We start from the raw sequence: 25,976 nt of genomic DNA, 5'->3' as shown, positions 1-25,976 counted from the left end.
TGCCCAGTGTGGGTGCTAGGGACTGAATCTGTGCTCTCTGCAAAAGCTGCAAATGCTCTTAACCATTGATCTGTCTATTTCCAGTCCTGTATTGGTTTGTTTTCTAATGAGTCTTGAAGGTTGGTGAGTGTGTCAATTGACCATTCTGTGGGGTGGGCTGTATGCTTGTGTTTTGTCTACATGTATTTGATGGTGTATGTGTGTGGGGTTATCTTCTGCTGGACATGGGTTTCTGTGAATGGGCATATGAGTTCTCAGTGGAAGGCCCTTGGTGTGGTGTGGATGTTAATACTTTAAGATTTTATTTGTGAGACTTGAATGTTTTTTCTTTTTCTGATAAGATTGTGGAATTCGCATCTTAAGGAGATTAACATACGCGGATCTTCTCATTCTTTCCCCCTTAAATGTCTCCTACATTTCACTGTAATTTTTAAATTTAGAAATGTTATTAACATGAGCTCTTTAAGGAAGCTAGATTTTTTTTCTTTGTAATTATAGCCAGCAAGGCATCCACAGTTATTTCCTAAATACCACTCACCTGGGTATGGATGCAGCAGCCAGTGCCGAACAGAAGGACAGCAACAACGTGCAACATGTGTTCTCGTGGTCTCCTTTGTAAGCTGCACACTTTGATCTTTGTTCAGCTCCATGAGGCTCGTGGAGAGGAAGTCACTGCCAGGTGGTGGCTGCACACACAGGAAGGGGGAGCTTGCTGTGCAGGACTGGCATTTTTGATTCAAAAATCAAGTAAAGGAACAAGGCCACTATCATTGTTGCCGATACGATGCTTGCCCTTAGGAGAAGGGGCCAGGACTGCACAGCTCAGAGAGTGCAAGCAATCCCTGCAGATCCTCAGCCTAGCGCTCTGGAGGGACAAGGCATAGTGATTCATTTCTGTGTTCCCCTGCTGCTGCTGAAGTGTATCTGATGTAGAGATGAAGACAATTAGTGTGGCCAATTCGTATTTTAAACATAATTTTCAGAAGGATTGAAGTATGAGGCAAAGGAGAGAAATGTTGAGTCACAGTAGCATTCCATTTGTTTGTGTCTGTGTGCTTTACGTATATTTCTAGAACCTTCCCTTCTTGATACCTGGGATGGCTTTTGCCATCGTGAGGGTGAAATACTGGTTCTAGGGGGAGCTAGAGGAGGTGCAGGCCAGTTGCTAGATGTGGGGTGGTGTGGTCTGTGTGCTGTGCTTCAGGTCTGAGGGCAGGTGTGGGGTTCTTCTTTGAAGTTCTCAGCTGAAGGAGGAGGTAGTGGAGCAGAAGAGCTGTCTCTCAAGCAAGAAAAAGGGACAAGTCCAGGCAGCTTCATGAGTGAGTGCCAGGCAGAATGGCGGGCTTCTCATAGCTCAGGGAAGAACTTCAGTAGAAGTGAGTCGATTCTAACTTCGGAGGCTCCTTGAAAAAGCTCCTTGATAGCATCTGTGCAAGCATGATGCTGGGGAGCTCTAATGGGATTGTTCCAATAGGCCCCCTTTGTAGAGGGGTAGAGAAATGGGGTTCAGGTCAGCATACAGCATGGGACAGGGAAAGTGTGTGGTCAAAGAGCAGGTGGGGTCAGTAGATGCGAAATGATAGGAGGAAGCATCTGGGGCTAAGGAGGGATGCTGACTAACTCAGCGGGATTCTGGCTCAGTGCAGACTGGGGTACACACACACACACACACACACACACACACACACACACCTGTGCATACATACATACGGAGGGCAGAGAACAATGTTGGTTGTTGTTACTCAGGTGCCGTGTGCCTCGTTTCAGGACAGAGTCTCATTGGCCTGGAGACCCCTGATTAGTCTAGGATGGCTGGCTTCAAACTCCATGGATCTATTGACCTACCTCCTCCACCTTCCCAAAGCTCGGATTCTAAGTGCAGGTCACCACATTTAGCTCTTTTTACATGGCTTCTGGAGATGACACTCGGGGCTTCATGCTTGCCTGGTGAAATGCTTTACCAACTGATCCAAGTCCCCAGCCACCTATGGATTTCCTTCTTCTCTGCCTCCCTCACCCTGGCACGGGAGCTCCGAGGGACAGAGAAGCCCATTTGCCTCTCTTTAACCCCTTTTGGATAAGTTGGTTCAGTGTGTGTTCACTGACTAAAGGCCTGCCCGCCCCTTCCGATCCCTGCAGCTTCCAGATGTGTGAACTGCCCTCTGTGTCTGAGGCTCTTTGCCGCTGTTCCTTAGCACCTGGAGGTAGCGCACAAAGTGCCCCGTCTTATGTGACCCGTGCCATTCTCATTTCCTTGAAAGAACAGCTACTCTTCCCCGGACTGGAGCTAACTCATGTTTAAAGCATGGCTAGTTTCCAGTTTCATTAAGGACTTCCTGCTGAGCTCGGCTAATGTCTTCATGTGGCACGTTGGCCTGTTCCCAGGAAACACACTCTGATTTCTATGGGGATGTCAATGGTTGTGTCTCTTAAGCCGGAAGTGGCTTGCTGATGGAATCTCAAGGACTTTAATCATGGGCCAGTTTGGGGAGAGTCTTTTAGACAGCCTAGTGTTTTGGAAGCTCCCAAATCATCTAGTCTGTGGAGTCTTTGCTTCAGGGACTGTCTTATTTTGACCTGTCCTGAATTTCAGGGCAGCCCAGCCCCAAGGGTCAGGGAAGCTGCTATGGAAGACCTGGGGTGTGTTCCACAGCTGGATCCTTTTTCTGCTCTCCTGGGCCAGGTTGAGAGGCATGAGTCTGGGGCATGGGCCTCTCTGTTGGTCTGAACAATGTCCTAATTCCTGACCTTGGGGAATTGGGAGTACTGTCAAGAGCATGTTTGTCCCTATGTTCTTTCTGATGGATCATAACCCTCATGCCCAAGAAATTGAAACAGTTCAAGTGAACCAGACTGTTATGCTCAGGCCTTTATTGTTTGGGCAAGGTTTAGTACCATGGTATCATCTTTTGTTCTGTTGGGGCGGGGGGTCACAAGGCAGACATACTGTTAGTTTTGGCCAGAAATATATGTATCATCAACTCTTTATAATAAATTGACTAGCAGCTTCTGTGTGTAAGTGGGTGAACAACAAATATATTATTCCCCCATAGCAAAGCCTGAAGAGGTATGGACTTTTCTATCAACTGGGAAAAGTTAATGTGATTATATTGTAAGAGACAAAAGGGCCTGTCAATTGTGCTGGAGGATTAAGTTGGTTCTATTAATCAGGAAATGCATAATGAGATGTGTGGGCCATTGACAAAGAGAAGGGCCAGTGGGTGTGCAGGGGGGATCAGTTTGGCTCCTACTGAGTATTTGTAGTTTGGAAAAAAAGTGAAAGTTAAGCCAAGACCAGGGGGAGGGACCTAATTCTAGAGCACTGAGAACTGGATTTAGGGTGGAAAATTCTGAAAAATTCTGCCCCCCTCTCTGCCGGCATAGAGTGCAGGCTCAGCGAAGTAGGAAGGAAGAGAACCTGCCTCAGCCCTTGGCTGGTGTAAACACCGGAGGAACTCCGGAGAGGGCCAGCTGTTCTATTGGGAGGATCTCTGGCTACGACAATGTTAATGAATTTACCCATCTAGCACAAATGACTATTTGTGAGGTAAGGACAGGGGACTCTGGACACTTTGGGAGGGTGGGGAGCACAGTTGAAAAGCCTTGGTACCCCACTATCCTCACTCTTTCTGAATGTGAGGTTGGACGGCAGCTAGACTGCTGGTGAAGCGGTATGCTCTCAAAACGACAGAGGAGGACTTCGGCATAAGGTTATTAGACTGTCAGTGTTCTTAGCTTGGTAGCAAAAATGTGAATATCTTTGAGCCTTGCTTTTCTCAGCTGTAGAATGGGCATGATAACGCTACCATGTCGAGTTGTTGGTAGAATAAAATTTTGGTTGGTGATATCATTTTAAAGTAAGCTTCAATAAGTAGTATTGGTGATGTGGTAATGCTATGATGATGATGATGAAGATGATGGTGATGGCAATTATCTAGGTTAGAAGAGCTTCATTTTGTTTTGCACAATATTGTGAGGAAAAGGAATTATTCTGTCTACTGTAGTCTGCACATGGATGAAGCTGTATCTCAGTAATCAAGTATTTGCCTAACATACATGAGGCTCTGAGTTTGATCCCTAGTAATACATATGCACACACATATGCACATACTGCACACACACACACACACACACATTCAACTCTGTCCTCCTGAGGATGCACAGACTAGCACACATCATGACCACCTTCCGTTTACAGCTTTGTTTATGAAATTACCCAAGAGGCAGCTCAGAGATCAAAATGTATATAGCAAAGACAGACAAGAGGGGAGGGATTTTTAAAGGTAAAAAGAAAGCATTTTTTATGACATTAAGTAGCATCAATAAGGAAACTGTGGGCCATACACAAACTTACTACATGCCAGAATCATTTGTTCCTGTTCAAAGGGAAGTTTCAAGGACATGGAATGCAATCCAAATGCATTTGGTTGGAACGAGGATTTTGCATATTAATCGGCTCTGTTTATTTTTCCCACTTGCTTAAGCCCTCCCTTCTCATCACGGCCTGCATCAGGTGCACACTTTTCCATCAGCTGTTCAGAGCACACACAGCGTGGGCCCTTGCTCTCTCTCAGAAAATCCTCCTGTCCACACATCACTCTCAAGTTTGAATATTGTTGCTTCCTGGTCAGTGGCTTTGAGATTTGTGTAACTTCTTTTTCTTTTTTTATTTTATAATTTAATTTAATTTTACATATCAGCCACGGATTCCCCTGTCCTCCCCCCTCTCGCCCCCCTCCCCCCAGCCCACCCCCCATTCCCATCTCCTCCAGGGCAAAGACTCTCCTGGGGATTCAGCTCAGCCTGGTAGATTCAGTCCAGGCAGGTCCAGTCCTCTCCTCCCTTCACCCAGGCTAAGCAAAGTGTCCCTGCATAAGCCCCAGGTTCTAAACAGCCAGCTCATACACTAAGGACAGGTCCCGGTCCCACTGCCTGGGGGCCTCCCAAATAGTTCAAGCTAATCCAGAGGGCCTGATCCAGTTGGGGGCTCCTCAGCTATTAATTCATAGTTTATGTGTTTCCACTAGTTTGGCTATTTGTCCTTGTGCTTTTTCCAATCATGGACTCAACAATTCTCGTTCATACAATCCCTCCTCTTTCTTGCTGATTGGACTCCCGGAACTCCACCTGGGGCCTGGCCGTGGATCTCTGCATCCACTTCCATCAGTCATTGGATGAGAGTTCTAGTACGACAGTTAGGGTGTTTGGCCATCCGATCACCAGAGTAGGTCAATTCAGGCTTTCTCTTGACCATTGCCAGTAGTCTATTGTGGAGGTATCTTTGTGGATTTCTGGGGACCTCTCTAGCACTTTGCTTCTTCCTATTCCCATGGGGTCTTCATTTATCATGGTCTCTTATTCCTTGTTCTCCCTCTCTGTTCTTGAGATTTGTATAACTTCTTAAGCCTTAGGAGTCTAGTTTCTGAGTGGTGACCGATGATGATGATGATGATGATGATGATGATGATGATTTTGTATCTATTTCCTACTTTTGCTATCACAAATTAGCAAAACTCAGTGGCTTTTGATTACCACAGACTATCTTAGTTTTGATCAGAAGTCCCAAACTGAATCTTGCGAAGCAAAATCAAGACATTGGGAGGGCTTGTTCTCTTCCTTGACATTCAATTTTTGTTTGTTTGTTTGTTTGTTTGTTTTCGAGACAGGGTTTCTCTGTGTAGTTTTGGTTCCTATTCTGGATCTTGCTCTGTAGACCAGGCTGGCCTCGAACTCACAGAGATCTGCCTGGCTCTGCCTCCCGAGTGCTGGGATTAAAGGTTGCACCACCGCCGCCCGGCTTTACCCTTTTTTTTGAGAGTCTACTCCTTGTCCTTCTAGATGCTAGGTAGGAGCTGAAAGCTTTCTTGACTTGATCTCTTCCAGCAGGGATGTCGCTTGACTTCCATTGTCACATCACCTCCGAATCTGACCTTTCTTGTCCTCCTGCTGCAAGGACCTTTGTGATTATAGTCTTGCACCCAGGACACTTCTCACAGTAGAATAGACAACCTAGTTACAACTGCAAAATCTCCTTGGCTGCATCAGGTGGCATATTCACAAATCAGAACCTGGATATCTTGGGGGGGGGATCCTGAATCTCTCTACTGTAAGATTATACAGGGCTGTGAATACAGAGAACATGAGACACACTGGGATGTGTGCTGAGCATTGTGCGTATCACTACAAACCATGCTCCCTCAATTCTCTGACACCTACTCTCTTCAGACAGCTCTCTTCCCCCCCTCCCCCCCCCCGCCCCCGCCGGCCTTGAACATGTTCTACTGCATCAGCCTTGCTTTGTCTTCCAACTATCTTCATGGCCCTGCACCTCTGTACATTGAAACATAGTCATTCTTCAAGGCCCATTTCAAATTCTCCTTTCTCCATCAATGAGTTCCCCAGTGTTACCTTCTTCAAGAGTAGTCTCGGTGCAGACTTTTATTTGTCTCAAAGGCTACTGTACTTCTGTATCAGGGAAGGTGTGTGGCCGTCTATGAACCAGGGCTGCATAACCCGTTCCTAGGAGTCCTGTCTAGACAGGCGGTCTCCACAGCACAGAGGGTAAACTTGGCTGTGGGACAGGGTTGTCACTGGCATTTTGTCATTGTCATATAGCTAATTGGCTGATCCAATTAAAATATTCAGTACAGGGTTTTGATTAGCTAGTCACTTTGTGTAGACTATTATTATTGATTATTCTCTCTCTTTTCCTAAACACTTCTCCATTTCATTAACTTTCAATAGAGAAAGTATGGGTACATAATAAAATGAGTCGAAATGAGGCCTCCAATAAGTTTCACTCCCACACCATTCCCCAGAGGAAGGAGTGCCACAGCTTCTTGTCCATCCTTCCCTAGGTTCTCTCTCTCTCTCTCTCTCTCTCTCTCTCTCTCTCTCTCTCTCTCTCTCTCTCTCTCTCTCTAATATAAATGTGAACATAACATATATTCTTTCACTTATATCTTGGGGATAATTCAATCACATAAATCTACTTCATTATTTTAAATAGGTGTTTAGTGTTCTATTGTGTATGTGTGTATTTTTGCCTGTTTGTTTTGGAGACAGTTTTGCTATGTAGCTCAGGCAGATCTGGATCTCACTATGTAGTCAGGTTGACCTGGATCTTATTGTATAACCCAGGTTGACTTGGCTCTCACTATATATCCCAGGCTGACCTGGATCTCACTGTGTAGCTCAGGTTGACTTGGAACTCACTATGTAGCCCAGGCTAACTTGGATCTCACTGTGTAGTCCAGGTTAACTTGGAATTTACAATGTAGCCCAGAGTGACCTGGATCTCACTGTGTAGCCCAGGTTGACTTGGAATTCACTGTGTAGCCCAGGTTGACTTGGATCTCACTGTGTAGCCCAGGTTGACTTGGATCTCACTGTGTAGCCCAGGTTGACTTGGAACTCACTGTGTAGCCCAGAGTGACCTGGATCTCACTGTGTAGCCCAGAGTGACCTGGATCTCACTGTGTAGCCCAGAGTGACCTGGATCTCACTGTGTAGCCCAGGCTGACTTGGAACTCACTGTGTAGCCCACAGATTCCTGACGTTCCTCCTGTCTCACTTCCTCTGTGCTGAGGTTATAGGTATGTGCCACCATGCCATCTCCATCATATTTTTCAGATTATTCAGGATCCTAATTATTTGCTATTTCTAACATTAATTGCTCTTTAAAAAAGCAGAATATTGGCCGGGCGGTGGTGGCGCACGCCTTTAATCCCAGCACTCGGGAGGCAGAGCCAGGCGGATCGCTGTGAGTTCGAGGCCAGCCTGGGCTACCAAGTGAGCTCCAGGAAAGGCGCAAAACTACGCAGAGAAACCCTGTCTCGAAAAACCAAAAAAAAAAAAAAAAAAAAAAAGCAGAATATTGATGCTATTTTCTTTGCACAGCTGCAGCCAGCGGTCCGATCACCCGTCACCGAGTGTGCAAGGACTCTGGTTTTATGAGGGAGCTTGGGGAGTTGAAGAGGACACTGAAAGGATCAAGTTTTCAGGAAGCCCAAGGACTCCTCTTCAAGTTCTTGTTCAGCCATTGCTTTAAGCAACAGTGAAAGTCAACCTTTCAGGAGTGTTGGCAATAAGAGGGTCCTACCACCCTCTGGCCAGGCTCATAATCCCAGCCATGTGGGAGGCTGAGGCAGGAGGACCCCAAGTTCAAGGGCTGCCTTGGCTATGGGGTGAGTTCAAGACCGGCTTGGACAGTGCAATGAGAGCCTGTCTCAGAAATTAAAACTAAAACAAGGGATGCAGCTTAGCCCTCTGGTAGAGTACTCCCCTAGCGGTAAGCCTTGGGTTCCATCCCTAGTACTACTTGAAAAAAAAGGGAGGTGGGGCTGTGATGGCCATGGTAAGGACAAAGCTGGCCATGTTTCCAATGAATCTTTTGTTCTATCCCAGCCTTCAGCTCACATTTATACCTACAATTTGGGGGTGATGCCCACTGGCCCTACTAAAGGAACTGCCCTGTTACCGAGAGAACATTGTACCCTTGTAGTAGTCAGAGAGAAGGGCACAAGGATCTGCCAAGTCTGTGTCCTTGTCGTATCTGAGGAAGATGTGAAGGCACTTTGAAGAGCCCCCTCACAGCGATGTCTTCCTAATGACATCAGCATAAACTGCCACAAGACATACCATCTGGATGATATAGAAAGACAAAAATATTCCAGGAGTTCCTGATTCATCTCTTCATTCCTCCAGCACCCATTGTCAAATATTCCCACACAGCAAGTAGCCCCATCTAGATGCTTTATGGGCCTGTAAATGACACTAGCCCTTTAAGCTGTGGCCTTGGGAGACTTCCTGGTCCCTAATGAGCCAACATGTTTTACTTGCCACCATCTCTAAAAACTAGGCTTTCCAGAATCCTTCCTGGTGGTGTGATAAGAAAAACAAAACAAAAAACAAACAAACAAACAAAACCCCCCAAATTTGCCAACTCTGTTTGGGTCCATGTTACCCTTTGACAAGTGACATGAGGACCACAGAGGTAAAATATGAGGGCCTGTCAGAGAATCAGGGGGAAGAGTTGTGCTGCTAAATGAAGCATGTTCTGAGGATGGCAGTATGCATTCACTTGGAATTTATTTGTCTGCTGTGTTTGGATCAGTGACTCTATTAACAGTAAAGATTTAGTGCCACAGAAAAGCCTTTAGAAACGGAAGATGTCAAGGGCAGCGAGGGTGCCAGCCATTTGATGCCTTTTCCAGTCACAAGGCTGTCACGGCTGAGACCTGCTTCAGTGGCTTGGGACGCAGAAATGCACTGAGAAGAAGAATGGATAAGGGCAACAATCAGGCTAATCGGATGGATAGTTAAGAATACCTCTTCATGGTTCTTGAAGATCTCATGGACATTTGCTTGTCATTGTGGAATTTGCAGGGCAGCTACTCACCAACCCTACAGGTCCCCAGAGTTTTCTTGAGTGAGAGCCGCAGGAAATATTAGATAGAAGGATTTAGGGTATGGAGATAAACAGATAGAAAATACAGGATAGCCTTGAGAGGGCCTGGAACCTATTCCAATGGGCCCTGACTGGCTCTGTCCTAAGGTATTTACAGAAATGCCTAGGGGTGGAGCAAAAGACCTCCCCCCAGCTCAGCCAAGTGCAGACCATCTCAGACACCTGCACTCAGACCCATGGTCCAATCATCCTCTATGCGGACCTGCCACGAGGAACCCGAGAACGGGCTCCCACAGGAAATTACCGGTTTCAGAGGAAGATGGCATTTTGTTTTTTCAGTTAAAAAGAATAGGAGCTGGGACCATGGCTCTGTTGGTGAAATGCTTGCTGTTCAAGCATGAGGACTTAAGTTTGGGTCCTGAGCAGTTCTGCAGAAAGTGGGACTCAGCAGTGCTTGTCTGCAATCCCGTCACTGGGGGAGGGGAAGGAAGGCAGGTGCATCCCTGAAGCTGGCTGGGCGGCAGTTCTTGCAGAATTGGTGAGACCCAGGTTCTTGAGAAAGCTTGTCTTAAATAAAGAGTAAGCGGTAAATATAACATTCAAATATAACATATATGAATATAACATATAACATTCATATTTACTGATGTATAGCCTACTATGTATCTGTTCTAGGTAGCCCTTTGCCAGGTAGAGGGAAAGCCCTTAGTAAATAGTAAAGCACACCTTAGTGAATAGATGCTTTATTTAAATTGGATACCAGTTTCCGTGCAGGGCTCACATTTTTCTATGAGGACAGGAAATCAAGACCCTTTTGATGTACTTGCTTGACAGAATTTGACTTTTCACACTGGATGTGTTTTGGGTCTTTTGGTAAGTGTGCTGAGTCAGCACTGCCGAATGGCAGTCATGACGTGGGAAAGTACGGAGATCTCTCAGGAAGAGCAAGCATTTCTCAAAGTGCTTGGTTTCTGCCAGGGGAGTTGCTGAGACATGGAAACCATCTTTGTCCAGTGGTATTACGATCCATTCACTTTCTCTGCTCAGTAAGAGGACTGTTGGGGTTAACATGTGTTTTTTTTTTTTTTTTTCTGTTTTAAGAGTGGACTGTTCGGAAACAATAGCTCTAAATGGGGCCTGTCTAGTCCCTAGATTGTCTCAAGATAAGTATCACCAACTCCGTTGTCTTTTCCTGATTACGTTCTTCCTATTTTTAAAAATACATGTTGTCCCGGCCCAACAGCAGGGAAATGGTGTGCTTGGTGAACAGAACCTTTTGATAGATGGTGAGGGGACTGGGGTAATGTTGGGGGGCCCAGCTGCGGGGTGCGATGTTGGTAGCAGACCAAAGGCGAAGCCGTTAATAAAGTTAATAACACAATCAATCTGATTTGTATGTAGAGCAACTAAAAAGCACAGAAAGGCAATGAGCCAATAATAGCTGACTCTCAGCTAATAGGGCAGATCATTCCAGTATCTGATTATTTCTTGGTCTAATTTGGGATGAATATAATTTTACCAAATGGTTGGTTCAGCATACTTCATGAATCAAAAAAGACAACTCCCGATCCTTTCTGAAAGTCATTCCATCTAAGGAATCTGCATGTGTGTGTGCGTGCATGTGTGTGCATACGTGTGTGTGTGTGTGTGTGTGTGTGTGTGTGTGTGTGTGTGTGTGTGTAAAATACATAAATACATACTTGATGGTCAGAGGACAACCTGCACTGTAGGAATTGGTTCTCTCCTTCTACTACATGGGTGTCGGGAACTGAACTCGGGTCTCCAGTCTTGGTGATAAGTACCCTAAGATAACCACCTTGCTGGCCCCTCTCACTTTCTTTTTAAGAAACAGTCTGGACGTGCTCCCCAGGCTGCCCTCAAGTTCTTAGGCTCAAGCTGTCCTCTTGCCTCAGTTTCTTGAACATCTGGAACTCCAGGGGTGCACTCCCATGCCTACCTTGTGCTCTGATGGTAACAACTGGTAGTGAGTAGGCGGTTAAGCAAGGACAACCAGGATTTACTTGCCTCTGCTCTGAACTCTCCCCTCAATAGAAGACACAGATCTGAAGATAGGATGTTCGGAATGGCTCTGCATATTTTCACATCTGGGGAGTACCTGACAACCATGGTTCACAAAACCTTTAATGCCAGGTATTAGCCTAGGCATCCTCAGGGCATGTGGCATATTCTCGCTTTTCAGAGGGGATGGGAAGATGAGGCATTGCCCAGAGCCCAGCCCACTCGCCCTCCCATGGGTCACTTGGATGTTGGGCCATCACACTCAGCGTGACCTGGGTGTGTATCCTCAGTGGACTGGGTGCAACAGTCTGTAGCAGGATTCCGTTCTTGAGCCTTATTAGATCAAAACAAAAGGACCTGCTTTAGGGCCATTCTTAATGAAGTTGAAAGCTCAAGCAGTTGTGTACAATTCTTTAGTCCCATGACATTGGCTTAGTCTTGAGACTCTGCCCTCCAAAGATGGTTTCCTTCTTGGTACCCAACTTAGAATCCCAGCGGCTGCCTCCAGGTGATGGTTTGATTTAAAGGAGGGCAGGGCAGGTGCCAGCACCCACAGTTTGCACAGTTCTCTACAGCTGCAGAGATCCTTGGCGTCGCAGGAACAACTTGTCCGACCTTTCTGCTTATTTGTCACAGACATTTCACTTTAGTAAGAACTTGGGTATTTTTTTTTAAATAATGACTTCCTTTATAATTTAAATAAACATCTTTGTCATTTGAAAACGTGTAATTTTTCAGAACACTGGAATTTTTATTTCTCCTACAATCATACATTTCTAACACCTTTATGTCTGTACAATACCCTGCCTTTCCTTTTTTTCTATTAGTTGTTGCTTATATCACCCTGGTGGGGGACATGCCATAAGCTCACGGATCTAGTATTTTCACGGGTCAAAACAAGGAGTGTTGTGTTAGTTCTCTTGGGCAGATGTAAACCAATGTGTCCCCCACAGTGTGCCTTGGGTGGAGATGAGGAAACACTCAGGTTGCAGAGGAGGAGGGCCTGTTCTGTGCTTCAGGCACACTAACATCATAGGCTGCTGTTGGCCGGGTAGAAATGTGACCGTCTAGGACAGTGTCATGCCACTCAGTTTTGAAAACATCCCACTTATGTTCACAGCCTGCAGAGTACAAGCGACAGCACTCTTTGTCCCCACTTCCTGGGCATTTGGTGTCCTGGGCTGTCTGAAGGCCCACGAGGCTCCCAGGCCTTTTCCCTTGCAGTAATCCTGCTACCCCAGCTCAGTTTCCTGAAAGTGTGTTGTGTAATTCCACTGGAAGTAGCTGAAAGGTTCATTCACCCATTTTATTAGTGATGTTTTTAGTTAGCTTCCTTGAACAGGGGAAGTGTCTTCAAGTGATTTCTGTTTATCGTGAGAACAATAAAATGCATGCTAATCTTATTGTCTGAGTCCAGAAAGCATCACCTTTGGAAAACTTTAGGAAGACAATTTTACGCATGTTGTTTGGGCAAATGAGAAGAGTGGTTTTGTATGCTCAAGCTTGGGAGTAAGGGCAATTGCCCTGACAACACTTTCTGTTCCTTCTGCTGTTGTCAACTTCAGTGCTGGGGTGGCAGGCTTCCTGGTATCACCACCCCTGCACAGTGTACTGAAGAAGACCTCAGAGGGGGCTAAAGAGATGGCGCAGTTAGCAAAGTGCTTATGGATGTGAGGAAAAAGCAAAGAGATGTGTGGTGTCCTGTGCTTGTAATACCTAGTGCTAGGAGGCAGAGACACATGGTCCCCTGGACTCACTGGCCAACCAGTATAGCCCACATGGCTATTTCCTGGTTAGTGAGAAACCCTGTTGCCAAAAACAAAGTGGATGGCACCTGAGGAGTGATAATGGAAGTTGTTCTTTGGCATACACTCACATGAATGTGTACCTGCAAGCACATGTACATTTGTACATAGAAACTAACACACACATGCACACACACACACTCACAGGCACACAGACACACACACATTCATACTCATAGACACACAGACACTCACACTCACACACATTCATATACACACATTCCATACACACACACTCACAGTCTCTCACACACACATTCACACACACACACACACACACACACACACACACACACACACACACACACCAAAAGAAAGAGCTCAGGGGATTAAGGAGCATGTCTGATTTCCCACTCTATCCTGCCTCTGCACTGGGCTCAGTGCTTGATGTCCTGGTTCTTAAAGACATTGACAGTGACTTCTTGTGTACTGTATCTTTCAGTTGCCCAAGGACTAGATTAGTTGATGCATTCCAGAGAACTCTGTAGATATCAAGCAGTCCATGCCACCTGGTACCCTGCAGTTTCCCTCTAAGTCCTCTCTTCTTTTGGGAGGTAACAAGTGAAGAGTTTCTCCCATTTTCCCATTACCTCTATGTGAAGCCATGTCACTGAGTACACATGTAAGCATTCTCTTGTTATTTTTTATTGTGCTAAAATAGGCATACCATAAACCTTATCATTTTAACCACTTTGGGTGTGGGTTCTGAACTATTATACATTGTGTAACCACCAGCATCTGCTTCTGGGCCCTTCTCAGTTTCCAGACTCTGTCCCAGTTAAACAGTCACTTCCTGTTCTCCCTTCCTCCACCCCAGTCCACTTTCCATCTCTATGAACTAAGTACTCCAGGGACCTCACAGCAGTGGAAACACATAGTGTCTCCTTTCCACGATGGGGGCTTTCATCTAGCACACGTTTTCAAGGTTCATCTGTATTGGATCATGTGCCAGAGTCTTTTAAGGAATGAATAATGTTGCATTTTATACATGGCGTGTATGTATGGCCACTCACTGGCCAACCAGTATGTGGGGTATACTGGTTGGCCAGTGAGCCTGGGGGACCACCGGTCTCTGTCTCCCTAGCACTGGACTACAAGCACATTGTCTGTATGTTCCATTTTGTTTGTCTATTTATTCATCACTTGATTTCTTTTTTAAATCTCACGGCTGTTGTGTGTAATGCTGCTATGATTATGGCAAAAAAATCATCTTTCTTCAACTCTCTCTCTCTGTGTCTCTGTCTCTCTCTGTGTGTATACTGTACCTATTGTATGTGTGAGCATGTATAATGGATATGTCTACATGTGCATATGTGGGTGTGTGCACTTGCCTGTGGAGTTTAGACGTTGATGTCAGGAGTCCTCTTGGTCTACTCTCCGCCTTATGGTTTGAGACAGGGCTCTCACTGAGCCCAGAGCTCACAGATTGGCTAGACTGCCTGGCCAACGGCTCCAGGGATTCATTCACCTGTCTCCCTGCTCTCTGCACTAGGGTTACAGCAGCGTGTGACCATGTCCAGCTTTTAAATGGGTGCTGGAGATCTGAATTCAAAGTCCTTCAGCTCACATGGCAGGCACCTTAGCTCCCAAGGCATCTCCCCAGCTCCTTTTCTTTTGAGTCTATACCTGAGGGTATAAAGTCCAGGCCGACTTTCATTCATAATTGGACTTCAGCAACTCTTTCTGGGCCTTTCTCATGTACCTGTCCCGTGTCAATCTCTAGGCACCCCATGAGTGGCTCATGTTGTCAAGCCTGAGCTGCTTCATTTGTGAAACACTTTGCAGGCGTGTGACCCACGTTTCTGCCCTCCCACAGGACCTTAGATAGAGCCTTCCACCCACAGTGCAGAACTAACACAGAGGGCGTGCTGCTGTTGGAGTCCCACCCCTGCTCTCAGTCTTCTCCCCTAGCCTTCCAACTCCAGCTATAATCTCACATTCTAGCTGTTTTCCAGGAAGAAAATGGCACATAGAGGTCAAAAGCTCTATTTTCCCTCATGCGAGCTTCCTATCTGCAGGTGAAGGTCCCCTTTTAAGTAGACTGTCTCCCCTGCATTGGCCATGGTCTCTTCTTGTCTGTGTGGATTCCCTGGTGGAAATAAAAGAGCTGGGGTATGTGCAGAGCAGGGTAGGGGACAGTGAGCGAGGAGAGGCCTGAGAGTAGCCATTGACCCATCCCTGGCAGGTACTTGCAGCCCTGAAGGGATTCTCTGTGTTCTGGAGAATGGATTTTGCGAATTGGAAAGATGCCAGGGGGTGGGGGCGTCAACCAACCCCACTGGGTTAGCAGCATTGGGGACTGTTTTATACAGTCTAAAGAATCATCTATGGTAGACATGCTTTTGATTTTGAAAGAGTTTATTATCTATACAGTAGGCGAAAGTAAAGGAATAAGCAGCAAGTAGCAGATAGATGGAAGTGGTGGACAGATAGCAAAACATCTTCAAATCAGGCGCTCAAAAAAATGCAGCAAAAGGCCGGGCGGTGGTGGCGCATGCCTTTAATCCCAGCACTCGGGAGGCAGAGCCAGGCGGATCTCTGTGAGTTCGAGGCCAGCCTGGTCTCCAAAGCGAGTTCCAGGAAAGGCGCAAAGCTACACAGAGAAACCCTGTCTCGAAAAACAAAAAAAAAAAAAAAAAAAAAAAAATGCAGCAAAGATGACTGGAGCAGCCCAGCTGAGGGAGTCAAGAAAAGGTGACACTAAATCAAGGGCCTATAAACACCCAGCAGAAACTGACCGGGGGCACCTTATTAGAATTAGCTAGAGTTCCTGATAGTATCTCCCCTCTGGTGAGGTTTTTTAGTAAAAGAACAAATAGTGTAGAAAGGTGACAATGTCTAGTTGGGCACTTACAGTTATTCAGCAGAAGTGACTGGGGAAGCCCTGCTATAACAGTCATGACTAAGTTCCCAGACTGAGAGTTCCAGGCAGAGCTGAGCTTTCTATCTGTAGATGAGATTCCATTTTCTTTTTTCTTTTCTTTTCTTTTTTTTTTCTGGATCTTTCTTGTCTTTTTTATTTATTTATTTATTTTATTTTACAATACCATTCAGTTCTACATATCAGCCACGGGTTCCCCTATTCTCCCCCCTCCCACACCCTTCCCTTACCCCAAGCCTACCCCCCCATTCCCACCTTCTCCAGGGCAAATCCTCCCCCGAGGACTGCAATCAACCTGGTAGACTCAGTCCAGGCAGGTCCAGTCCCTTCCTCCTAGACTGAGCCAAGTGTCCCTGCATAAGCTCCAGGTTTCAAACAGCCAACTCATGCAATGAGCACAGGACTTGGTCCCACTGCCTAGTTGCCTCCCAAACTGATCAAGCCAATCAACTGTCTCACCTATTCAGAGGGCCTGATCCAGCTGGGGGCCCCTCAGCCTTTGGTTCATAGTTATGTGTTTCCATTCATTTGGCTATTTTTTTTCAATAATTGAGTAGAACCAAAATTTATTATAAGCCACAGTCGTCCTAGGGACTTCCATAGTATATATATATAGCCTCTATGGTTCTATGGGCTGTGGTCTGATTGTTCTTTATTTTATATCTAGAATCCACTTATGAGTGAGTACATACCATGACTGTCTTTCTGGGTTTAGGTTACCTCACTCAGGATGATTTTTTTCTAGTTCCATCCATTTGCCTGCAAATTTCATGTTTTCATTGTTTTTCTCTGCTGAGTAGTACTCCATTGTGTATATGTACCACATTATTTCCATCCATTCTTCCGTTGATGGGCATCTAGGTTGTTTCCAGGTTCTGGCTATTACAAATAGTGCTGCTATGAACATAGCTGAGCATGTATCTTTATGGAATGAATCAGCATTCCTTGGGTATATGCCCAAGAGTGGGATGGCTGGGTCTTGAGGTAGTTCGATTCCCAATTTTCTGAGAAACCGCCATACTGATTTCCACAGTGGTTGTACAAGTTTACATTCCCACCAACAGTGGAGGAGTGTTCCCTTTGCTCCACATCCTCTCCAACATTGGTTGTCATTGGTGTTTTTGGAGATTCCATTTTCTTACCATGGGATTAACAGTCACAACCTCCTTGGAAGGAATTCACCTTCTAGCTGTCCTCAAAGGCACAGTGTTTTTACTCTTGGGCTGTCTTGTTACTATCTTTCCTCCCTGTCACAGTTTAGTAGGGGCAGCCTGCCCCAGGAAAAGGGATCTGGAGGACATTTGAGAACAAACATGCTAGAGTCTGGGACAAGAAAGTTCTCCTCACTACCAGAGTTCACTTTGAACAAGTTTAAACAGCATATGACAATTTTCCAGGATAATGTGCATTGCAGGAGTTGAGTGGAAGTCAAAAATGAATGAGGAGACTCTGGTGTAAAATTACTACAGGTGTGGGAGGCCTGGTCTTTTCCCAAAGACCATGAGATTTCTTAGTCTCAACACAGTGCTTACATGATGGAGGAGGGATCTGGCATCTGAGTATTCAGGTCTTCTTCACCCTCATTGGGTGACTCTATCCTTGGACAAGAAGTGATGAGAAGCACAGGTCATGGGCTCTGGGCTTGTTCTGAACTGATTTTTTGTGGCCAATCCCCTTGATAGTGAGCAGATATCATAGGGACTGTCTGATTCCAAAGATTATTCTGTGAAAATTCTGTTGAGAGGCTGTGTGTATTTATATTTAATGATGATTGTTTTAAGTGATTGAAGAAGCTTCAGGACATAGCCTTCTGAGTAAATAATTCTACTTTATAGATTTGGGCAGAAGGTTCTTGCTGGAACTTCCTATTTGACTGTTTCATTGAATGACTATCTTCTGCCCTTTAGGGTCTGTATAATTAAATGCAGACCACGAAAATGGACAGACTTCTTGCTTGAGAGTTAATGTTCTAGTAGGAACATTATCTCAAAAATTCATAGTCCACTATACCAAAGAAATATGAATTCCTGTCCCTTTTGGTCCTATCTGTGCTTAAGAATATCTTTGCTAGGGGCTAAAGGATGTGGGCTCTATTTCTGGGCTAGGAGAATGCTGTCCAGACTGAGCATGCCATCACTGGGGAGAGGTGGGCTTTTAGGGTCCACACATCCTGGTTACAGTGTGTTTCTCTCTTCTCAAAGAGTTGAATTTATATTTGCAGATTTGCTAATCATCCTCACTATATGGTCCTTGTTTGTTTGTTTGGAAAGGAAGCTGAAGCATGAAAGATTGCCTAGTCCTACCAGTTAGTATCCAAGTGCCAGTATCTCATGTAGCACCAGCTCCCACTGTAATTATATCCTTATCAATTTATGAGAATTAATTCAGTGTTTGTGAGGTATTCTAGAAAATTCTGTGGGTGAGAGAGCCTATAGGGACTTGGAGAATTTTAGTATCTGTGACTTTTTGGTCTACAGGACCATGCTATGGATACCATTTTTTTTTTCTCTGAGGGGGAACCTCTTTAGGGAATGCTCTTGTTACCTACCACAGGACCCTAACCTGACCATGTTGTATATTAGGGTGCCAAGGGGCACTCAAAGTAGCCAACTCATGGCAGCCTCCACTGCCCTTATGGTCCTGTGTAGACATCCACTGTCTCTTTGCATTGAGGTACGGTTGTCCACATGTTTTCTTCTAAGGACATTGGGAAGGAGCCCTGCTGGACACAAAGTGACAATAATGCCCGTGGTCATGCTCCTTGTTACTGTGCTGGAGTTAGAGGGGCCTTTCTGAAACCAAACCCTCTCATCCTAACCCTTCTCTTCTCCCTCTCTGTTCACAGTGGGGCCTTTTCTGAAGTGGTTTTAGCTGAAGAAAAAGCAACTGGGAAACTCTTCGCAGTGAAGTGCATCCCGAAGAAGGCGCTGAAGGGCAAAGAGAGCAGCATCGAGAATGAGATCGCCGTTCTTAGGAAGTAAGTGCTGGAGAGCAGCCTCTCCTCCCCATCCTGTCTGAGCGTCCTCCGGAGCAAGGAGAAGGCCTGGCGCGAGGCTGGCTTCACAGGGGTCGGAGGGGTCACCAGCTACTAGCCTGCAGGAAGAAATGGGCCCAGCAGTTGACCACTGGTACTCATGTAGTGCTCTGAAAATGCTTTCCTATAGCTCCGGTGTCTTACAGTGTAGCAGTCGTTGGAGGGAGTCCTCTCCAAAGGGCACAGTTGTAGGCTGACTTGATTCACCAGAGCCGAGTGACACTGGTTGGTTCCAGAGGCCCAGTCTCTCCTATAAAGTAGAACTCAGACCATTCCCATAGTGTAGTGTGCTGAGAATTATAATAACTTTTGCCACTGGTATTGCTTTATTTTTTTATAAGGATGTGAAGCTGGCAAGATAAAGCCCTTGTCCAAACCCCTATATGTATAGTTTATATGTGGCAGAACTCAGAATATCAATCCCTCTTGTGCTGTTTCTACATTTTGTGATTTCTTACCCCCTTTCTCTGCCACCCACAGCACTGGACACCCCGGAGTTTCCAGAGAGCTTCACTTATTCATTGAATATCTTCCCTTCTCATGTATAATAGAACCAAATCAAAATCTCATCCCCTTCAGTACAAGGCCACACGCAAGCCATTCTGATGTTATCTGACCCCCCCCCCAACTTTCCCCCATACTCGGATGGTATTCTACCTGATCACACTCCTTGTACTGTTAGGATTAAGTCTTTCCACCATATTTTTATGAAGTTTGAAGGAACAAACCTTATATGGCACCTGCTTTTGCATGTTTGGCATCTATCTGAAAAAATTTGAGTTGCTATTAATAAAAGATGTTCAGAATATCCTTGAAATTTTTGGGGTTTGGAATCAGTACATAGCAAGAAATCCAGTCCAGATAAACAAGTGGAATGGGAACAAGCCTTATCTAGGGACCCAAGAAACCACCCACCGTACATCCTTTCTGCATAATTTTTCACTTCATTCCTTCTGGGGCCTACAGTGACCCATGGAGCGTGCTTTGCCACCCAGCACCGCTGAGGTGGTCAGCACAGTCTGTCCTGTCCTGACCTTTGGGCAACTCAGAGAAGAACACAGACTTGGTATCAGTGTTCCAGAACAAAATAGTCTCCATGGCTTTTAGTGTGAGGATTTGTTTTCACTCATTTGTTGGGTTGGTTTCTATGCTCTTTGGGTTGTCTATTGGAATTAGAGAGTTCTAGGCTGTGCTGCAGAGGATTGTAGGAAATGGTTCTGTAGAGGAGAGTCTGGGAAAGCAAAATATTTGCATCAGACAGGAAAATACTGTGTTAATGAAACATTTATTGAAATGTCCTATTTTCCCATATGAAATCAGTGTTTGAAGAAGAGGTTAGTCACTGGTGATATGAAGATGTAGATGTGTTACAGACAGTTGACATTTCAGATGGAATTCTCTTTCTAAAGGTTCCACTTTGGACCTAGAGGTTGTCTGGGCTTAGAAATAAAAGAGCCTGGGAATCCATATGCAGTGTTGGAGATCTTTTCCATCCATATGGGCGGTAGGTACAGGTGCAGGCTTTATAAGCTTGTCTTGGTTCATGCCATGAATATTTTGACTTAATCAGTATCTCCACCCAGTGCCTCAGTAGTAATTACATCTCTAGACAGGGTATTTAAAACCTGGGAGGACCATGGATTTGGAATGATTTGTTTTGATAGCTTCTCACTATCAGTTGCTGGGAAGCCTAGAGGCATGGACTCTTCTCTAGGGAGTAAAGAACAAAGGAATGATTTCTCAGGAGATAAAAGTCGGGTTATCTACTATGCTAGTTTATTTTGTTAATCTTTTGCAAATGATTTACAAGCAGGCTAAGAGGAACTCCGCATCACAAACAGCTGAAAGAAAATTATATAGACTTCAAAGAAAATAGTTTGGCACCATGTTTAGAATGCTGCCATGGTGATATTCATTCATTGAAGAAATGTTTATCAAGTTCCCAGCATGCACCATATCTTAGTTTGGGTTTCTATTGCTATGATGAAACACTGGACCAAAAGCAAGTTGAAGAGGAAAGGGTTACTTTGGCTTACACTTCCAAATTGTAGTCCATCATTGAAGGAAGCCAGGAACTCAAGCAGGGCAGGAACCTGGAGGCAGGAGCTGATGCAGAGGCCATGGGGGCTGGAGTGGGGGGTGCTGCTTACTGACTTAGTCCCCATGGCTTGCTCATCCTGCTTTTTTTTTTTTTTTTAGAACCCAGAAACACCAGCCCAGGGATAGCACCACCCACAATGTGTTGAGCCTACTTTCATCAATCATTAATTAAGAAAATGCCCTATAGCCAGATACTGTGGAGGCATTTTTGCAGTTGAGATTCTCTTCTTTCAGATAACCCTAGCTTGTGTCAAGTTGACATAAAACTAGCACACACGAAGAGGCAGCACTACTGGACATGGAGTTCTTGACATCTGAGATCTAGATTTTGCTACTCACCAACAGGATAAAGTTATAGATGATTTGATAACAGCATGTCCAGGGGACCCAGGGATGGGCTTGAGGACAGGTTGCATGGCTGAGGGGCAGCCACATAAGTATATTTTTCCAGAAAGGCAGATAGACATTCCAATCAGAAGGAGCAACTCAAACAGAAGCTAGGAGACACGGGCTGGATATGTAGTCCAGTGGTAGGTTGCTACACAGGCCCTGGGTTTGATTCCTAACACTATAGAAAGAAACAAAGAGAAAGAAAAGTTGAGAGAGAGAGAGAGAGAGAGAGAGAGAGAGAGAGAGAGAGAGAGAGAAATGGTGTAGGAAGAAGTTAGGAGACGGGAGCCAGGGGATTATTCTGGGGGAACTGGCTCCTTTGATGGGGGCAGAGGGTTTGAGGTGAGGCAAATGGAGACCCACGTTTGGGAAAAGATAGGGTGGGGGGACATGCTCTAAACTCCGCTTTGGATTTTGGGCTCAGGCAGTAGATATGAGGAGAGATCGGGTTATCATGAGAGAAGCTAGATGATGATTTATAAGTGTCCTGTGGCAGAACTTGAAAGGACTGATTGGACAGAGCAGGAGCATGGAGTGAGAACACATAAGAGGTCATGAGGTGAGTCATGTAGAGAAATGAAGGAACGTGTTAAAACGGGCTATGGGCTGTACAGAAGACATGGATATGAAGATGCTAATACAGGAGGTCAGGATTTGGAAGAGGCAGAGAGGTGTTGAAGGACAGATAGGAGCTGATGATAATGCTGTGATTTCTGACAGGGGTAACTGGGTGACTGATCATCTCATTAACTGAGATGAATGATCTATGAGCAGGAAGGTAAGGATGAGTTCTGACTTGGGCATGGTGGATTTGGAGGTCTTGGGGCTATCCAAGTATAGATGACCGATTGACTTTCCAGGGCTGGAACTCATCATAGTCTAGGCTTTTGTAGAGACTAAACATTTCTGAAACACATACTAAAATAAATCTTGGGGAAGGGTCTGGAGAGATGGGTTAGTGGTTGCAAGCACTGGCTGCTTTTCCAGAGGCAATTCCCATCCTTCACGTGGTGACTCACAATCCTGTGTAACTTCAGTTCCAAGAGGATCCAATGCCCTCTTCTGGTCTCTGCAGGTACGAGGCAGGCGAGTGGTATGCATACATACATGTAGGTAGAATACCTATACACATAAAATAAAGCAATGAAACAATTAAATATTGGATAATCAATTGATGTGCTCTTCCCTGGGGAAGACTTTTTCTCAGCTCTCAGCAATCCCAAGTTGCCAGTAGTTCTTTGTGTGGGGATGATGCCTCCTGGGCTTTCTGCTGTCCTCATTAGGAGGTCCATTGTTATTCTTGTTCAGCTCATGTTTAGGCAATTATGTTGTGAGACTTGATGGGTGTAGCTTCTGATGTTTCTAGGAGACACACTCTCACAGCAAACTCCCTGATCCTCTGGTTCCTACAACCTTTCCACCCCCTCTTAGCAGTGTTTCCTGAGCCTTTAGGTACCAGAGTTGTATTATAGACATACCCGTTGGGACTGGGCTCCACAATTCTGCATTTTGATTGTTTGTGGTTTTCTTTCCTTCTTTCTTTCCTTCCTTCCTTCCTTCCTTCCTTCCTTCCTTCCTTCCTTCCTTCCTTCCTTCCTTCCTTCCTTCCTTCCTTCCTTCTCTCTCTCTCTTTTCTTTCTTTCTTTCCTTTTCTTTTTTTTTCTTTTTTGCTTTTGTTTAGTTTTGTTTTGTTTTATTTGAGACAGGGTTTCTCTGTGTAGTTTTGGTGCCTGTTCTGGATCACGCTCTGTAGACCAGGCTGGCCTCAAACTCACAGAGATTTCTATCTGGCTCTGCCTCTGGGATTAAAGGCGTGTGCCTCTGCTGCCCAGTGATTGTGGTTTTCTATATTGGTCTCTGTTGCAAAGAGAAGTTTTCTTGATGAGGGGTGAAGACTGCACTTGTCTGTGGGTGTAAGGACAAACACTTAGAATGTAGTTAGGGATTATGCTGGTTTAGAAAAGTGGTGGTGGTAGGTTCTCCTCCCAGTCCATGAGTTCACCAGCTCTGGCTAGTTGGCTAGGTGTCTGGTATCAGACATCATTTCCTTTTTGTTTGAGTGAGCTTTCAGACCATTTAGAGACCTGTTGGTTACCACCGAGGTATGCATGCCACCACTATACCCTTCCTTCGGTTTATTGTGCCATGCTGGTCGTTGTTGTGGTTCATAGGCATCATAGGTTTCAAACCTAGGTAGAACTCTTGGTTGCTTTCCTGAAAACACACATACAAGTAACTTTCTAGAGATCGAACAGGTTGTACTTATATATTTAGGAGTGTGTTTGTGTGTGTGTGTGTGTGTGTGTGTGTGTGTGTGTGTGTATCAATAGTTAAAGGGAAAAAAGGCTATGAATTTGAAAAAGAGCAAGGAGGGGTATAAGGGAAGGTTTGAAGGGAGGAAAGGGAAGAAGAAAATGATGTAATTACATTATAATCACAAAAAATAAAGGAAATTAAAAAAATTGTTTCAGCAAAAACTAAAATAAGATAAATCCTGGCACAATTTAACTAGTCATTATAGGTAGGGTCCAAGATAGGCCTCCCATGTCCCCTGGCTGTTTGTATATTTTCATGCTGTGTTTCATCCAAATGGGCCCATTTAAGAGACTGCTTGTCCTCCTACGTGCTAAGTTTATTGTAGGGTGAGAGATTTATTTATTTCATTGGATAAAAGTAATGCAGCTAATATATCCTAGTAGATGTCTTTGTACTTGCTCTGAAAATAGTTCCAAAATGAATTTTCAACTTGATAAGTAGATATTAAACCAAGTTTAGAGAGGGGGGGAGGAAGCCTGATAAACATCGTGGTAGGCTGTTGCTATGCAGCAGAGAAAGCCACCGCCTGACTTTCGGGTTTAGTGGGCTGGATTTATATGATTCATCATGAGCTGTTAGAGACAGAGTGGTTAGCTGTGGTCCCGCGAACAGAACATTTTATGCAGTATGGAATATAACATCGTCAGCACCACTCACCTTAGTTGGATTATACTTTATGATTTCTGTGGTCTTATTTGCTTGGAGGGCAGCCAGGGCTCCAATCTGATTTGATAGCATCACCTCTAGCAGTTTGCTGGAGTGGGAAGACAAATGCATTAACAGTCTGCAGTAAGATGAGAGGTGAAGAGAGAAGGAGATGCATACAGAAAAGCAAGGGGCAGGAAAAGCAAAAGGGATGTGTCTAGAGCAGCCCCTTGAGTAAGACTTAGGGAAACTGAGGCTCAGGTTACTTAAACATGAACTTGTGCCAACGAAACCTTGAAACAGTCATTTTTCCAACATTAAGTCAGTTCTAGCTAGGGAAGAAGTCAGTCACTGGTAGATGTGTTACAGACAGTTGACATTTTAGATGGAATTTTGGATGGATCCAGAGCCCAACAGATGAATGAAACATGGCCCCCATCCAGATGAATGAAACATGGCCCCCATCCTGATGAATGAAACATAGCCCCCATTCAGATGAATGAAACATGGCACTGGGACTGAGCATGCTGTTCTGATGACTACTTTGCAAGCTGCAGAGATTTTCTTTAGGAAGGGGCCTGGGTAGGAACTGCTTTGAAACTGTGGGTTATCATCACCTTGTCAGCGTGGGGAAGCATGCAGTCAGTGATGGTTCTTGTTTTGTTCTGATCCACTGGCTCTCACCTCCAACTGCTCGTTGAAGTTAACTGGGTAGGTTTTAAGAACACATTGATGGGGACTCGAGAGATGATTCAGCATTAAGAGGGCTTTATTATTCATGTTGTCAACTCACAAATGTCCATAAGTCCAGCTCTGACCTCCATGGGCACCTCCTGCACTCACTCACACCTACACACACACACACACACACACACACACACACACACACACACACACACACACACACACACTATGTACACACCCACATATAATTAAAAAATGGAAGGAAGACCGAATCAGCTGTGCCTCTTACTGTGAGGCAGGGATAATCACAAGAGTCCGAGGTGTTTTTTTCCCCCTCTGGTGCCTCTTCCTGCCTGTGATTTTCATTCCCTAAATATTGCACTCTGGATGGCTCATGCGGACTACTTATAGAGTCCCCTTTCTCCTGTACCCCAAATAAATAAGCGTTGATGGTTGATGTGTTGGTCTAATATTGAGCCTCTCCATCTTTAGTCAAGATCTACACCCCTACATAAGCAACCCTTTATTTTGTGATCTCTGGTTTTCAACTCCCTTTCCCCATGTTTCATGCGTGCTCTCTGAAAGGAGTAGATCATTGTTTCTGTCCTCCATTCAGCTTCGGTATGATACATATGTCCTTCAGCTTGTTCCCCTGAATTGTCCTTGTCTAGGTGAGCCCTTCCCTTTTATATT

At 45.1% G+C, this 25,976-nt stretch overlaps 1 protein-coding gene across 3 annotated transcripts in view; it reads left to right on the top strand.

Moving 5' to 3' along the window:
• Positions 1-25,976, top strand: part of Camk1d (calcium/calmodulin dependent protein kinase ID) — a 411,952-nt gene that overhangs the window by 134,431 nt on the left and 251,545 nt on the right. For all 3 annotated transcript variants that reach the window (XM_006974656.4, XM_042278119.2, XM_015993508.3), the window contains exon 2: positions 18,960-19,091. In XM_006974656.4, the coding sequence (XP_006974718.1) occupies positions 18,960-19,091 (132 nt within the window). The remainder of the gene's footprint in view (positions 1-18,959; positions 19,092-25,976) is intronic.

This window comes from Peromyscus maniculatus, chromosome 5, assembly GCF_049852395.1.
Source record: "Peromyscus maniculatus bairdii isolate BWxNUB_F1_BW_parent chromosome 5, HU_Pman_BW_mat_3.1, whole genome shotgun sequence".
Lineage (NCBI taxonomy): Eukaryota > Metazoa > Chordata > Mammalia > Rodentia > Cricetidae > Peromyscus > Peromyscus maniculatus.
This window is presented reverse-complemented; position numbering and strand designations above follow the sequence as displayed.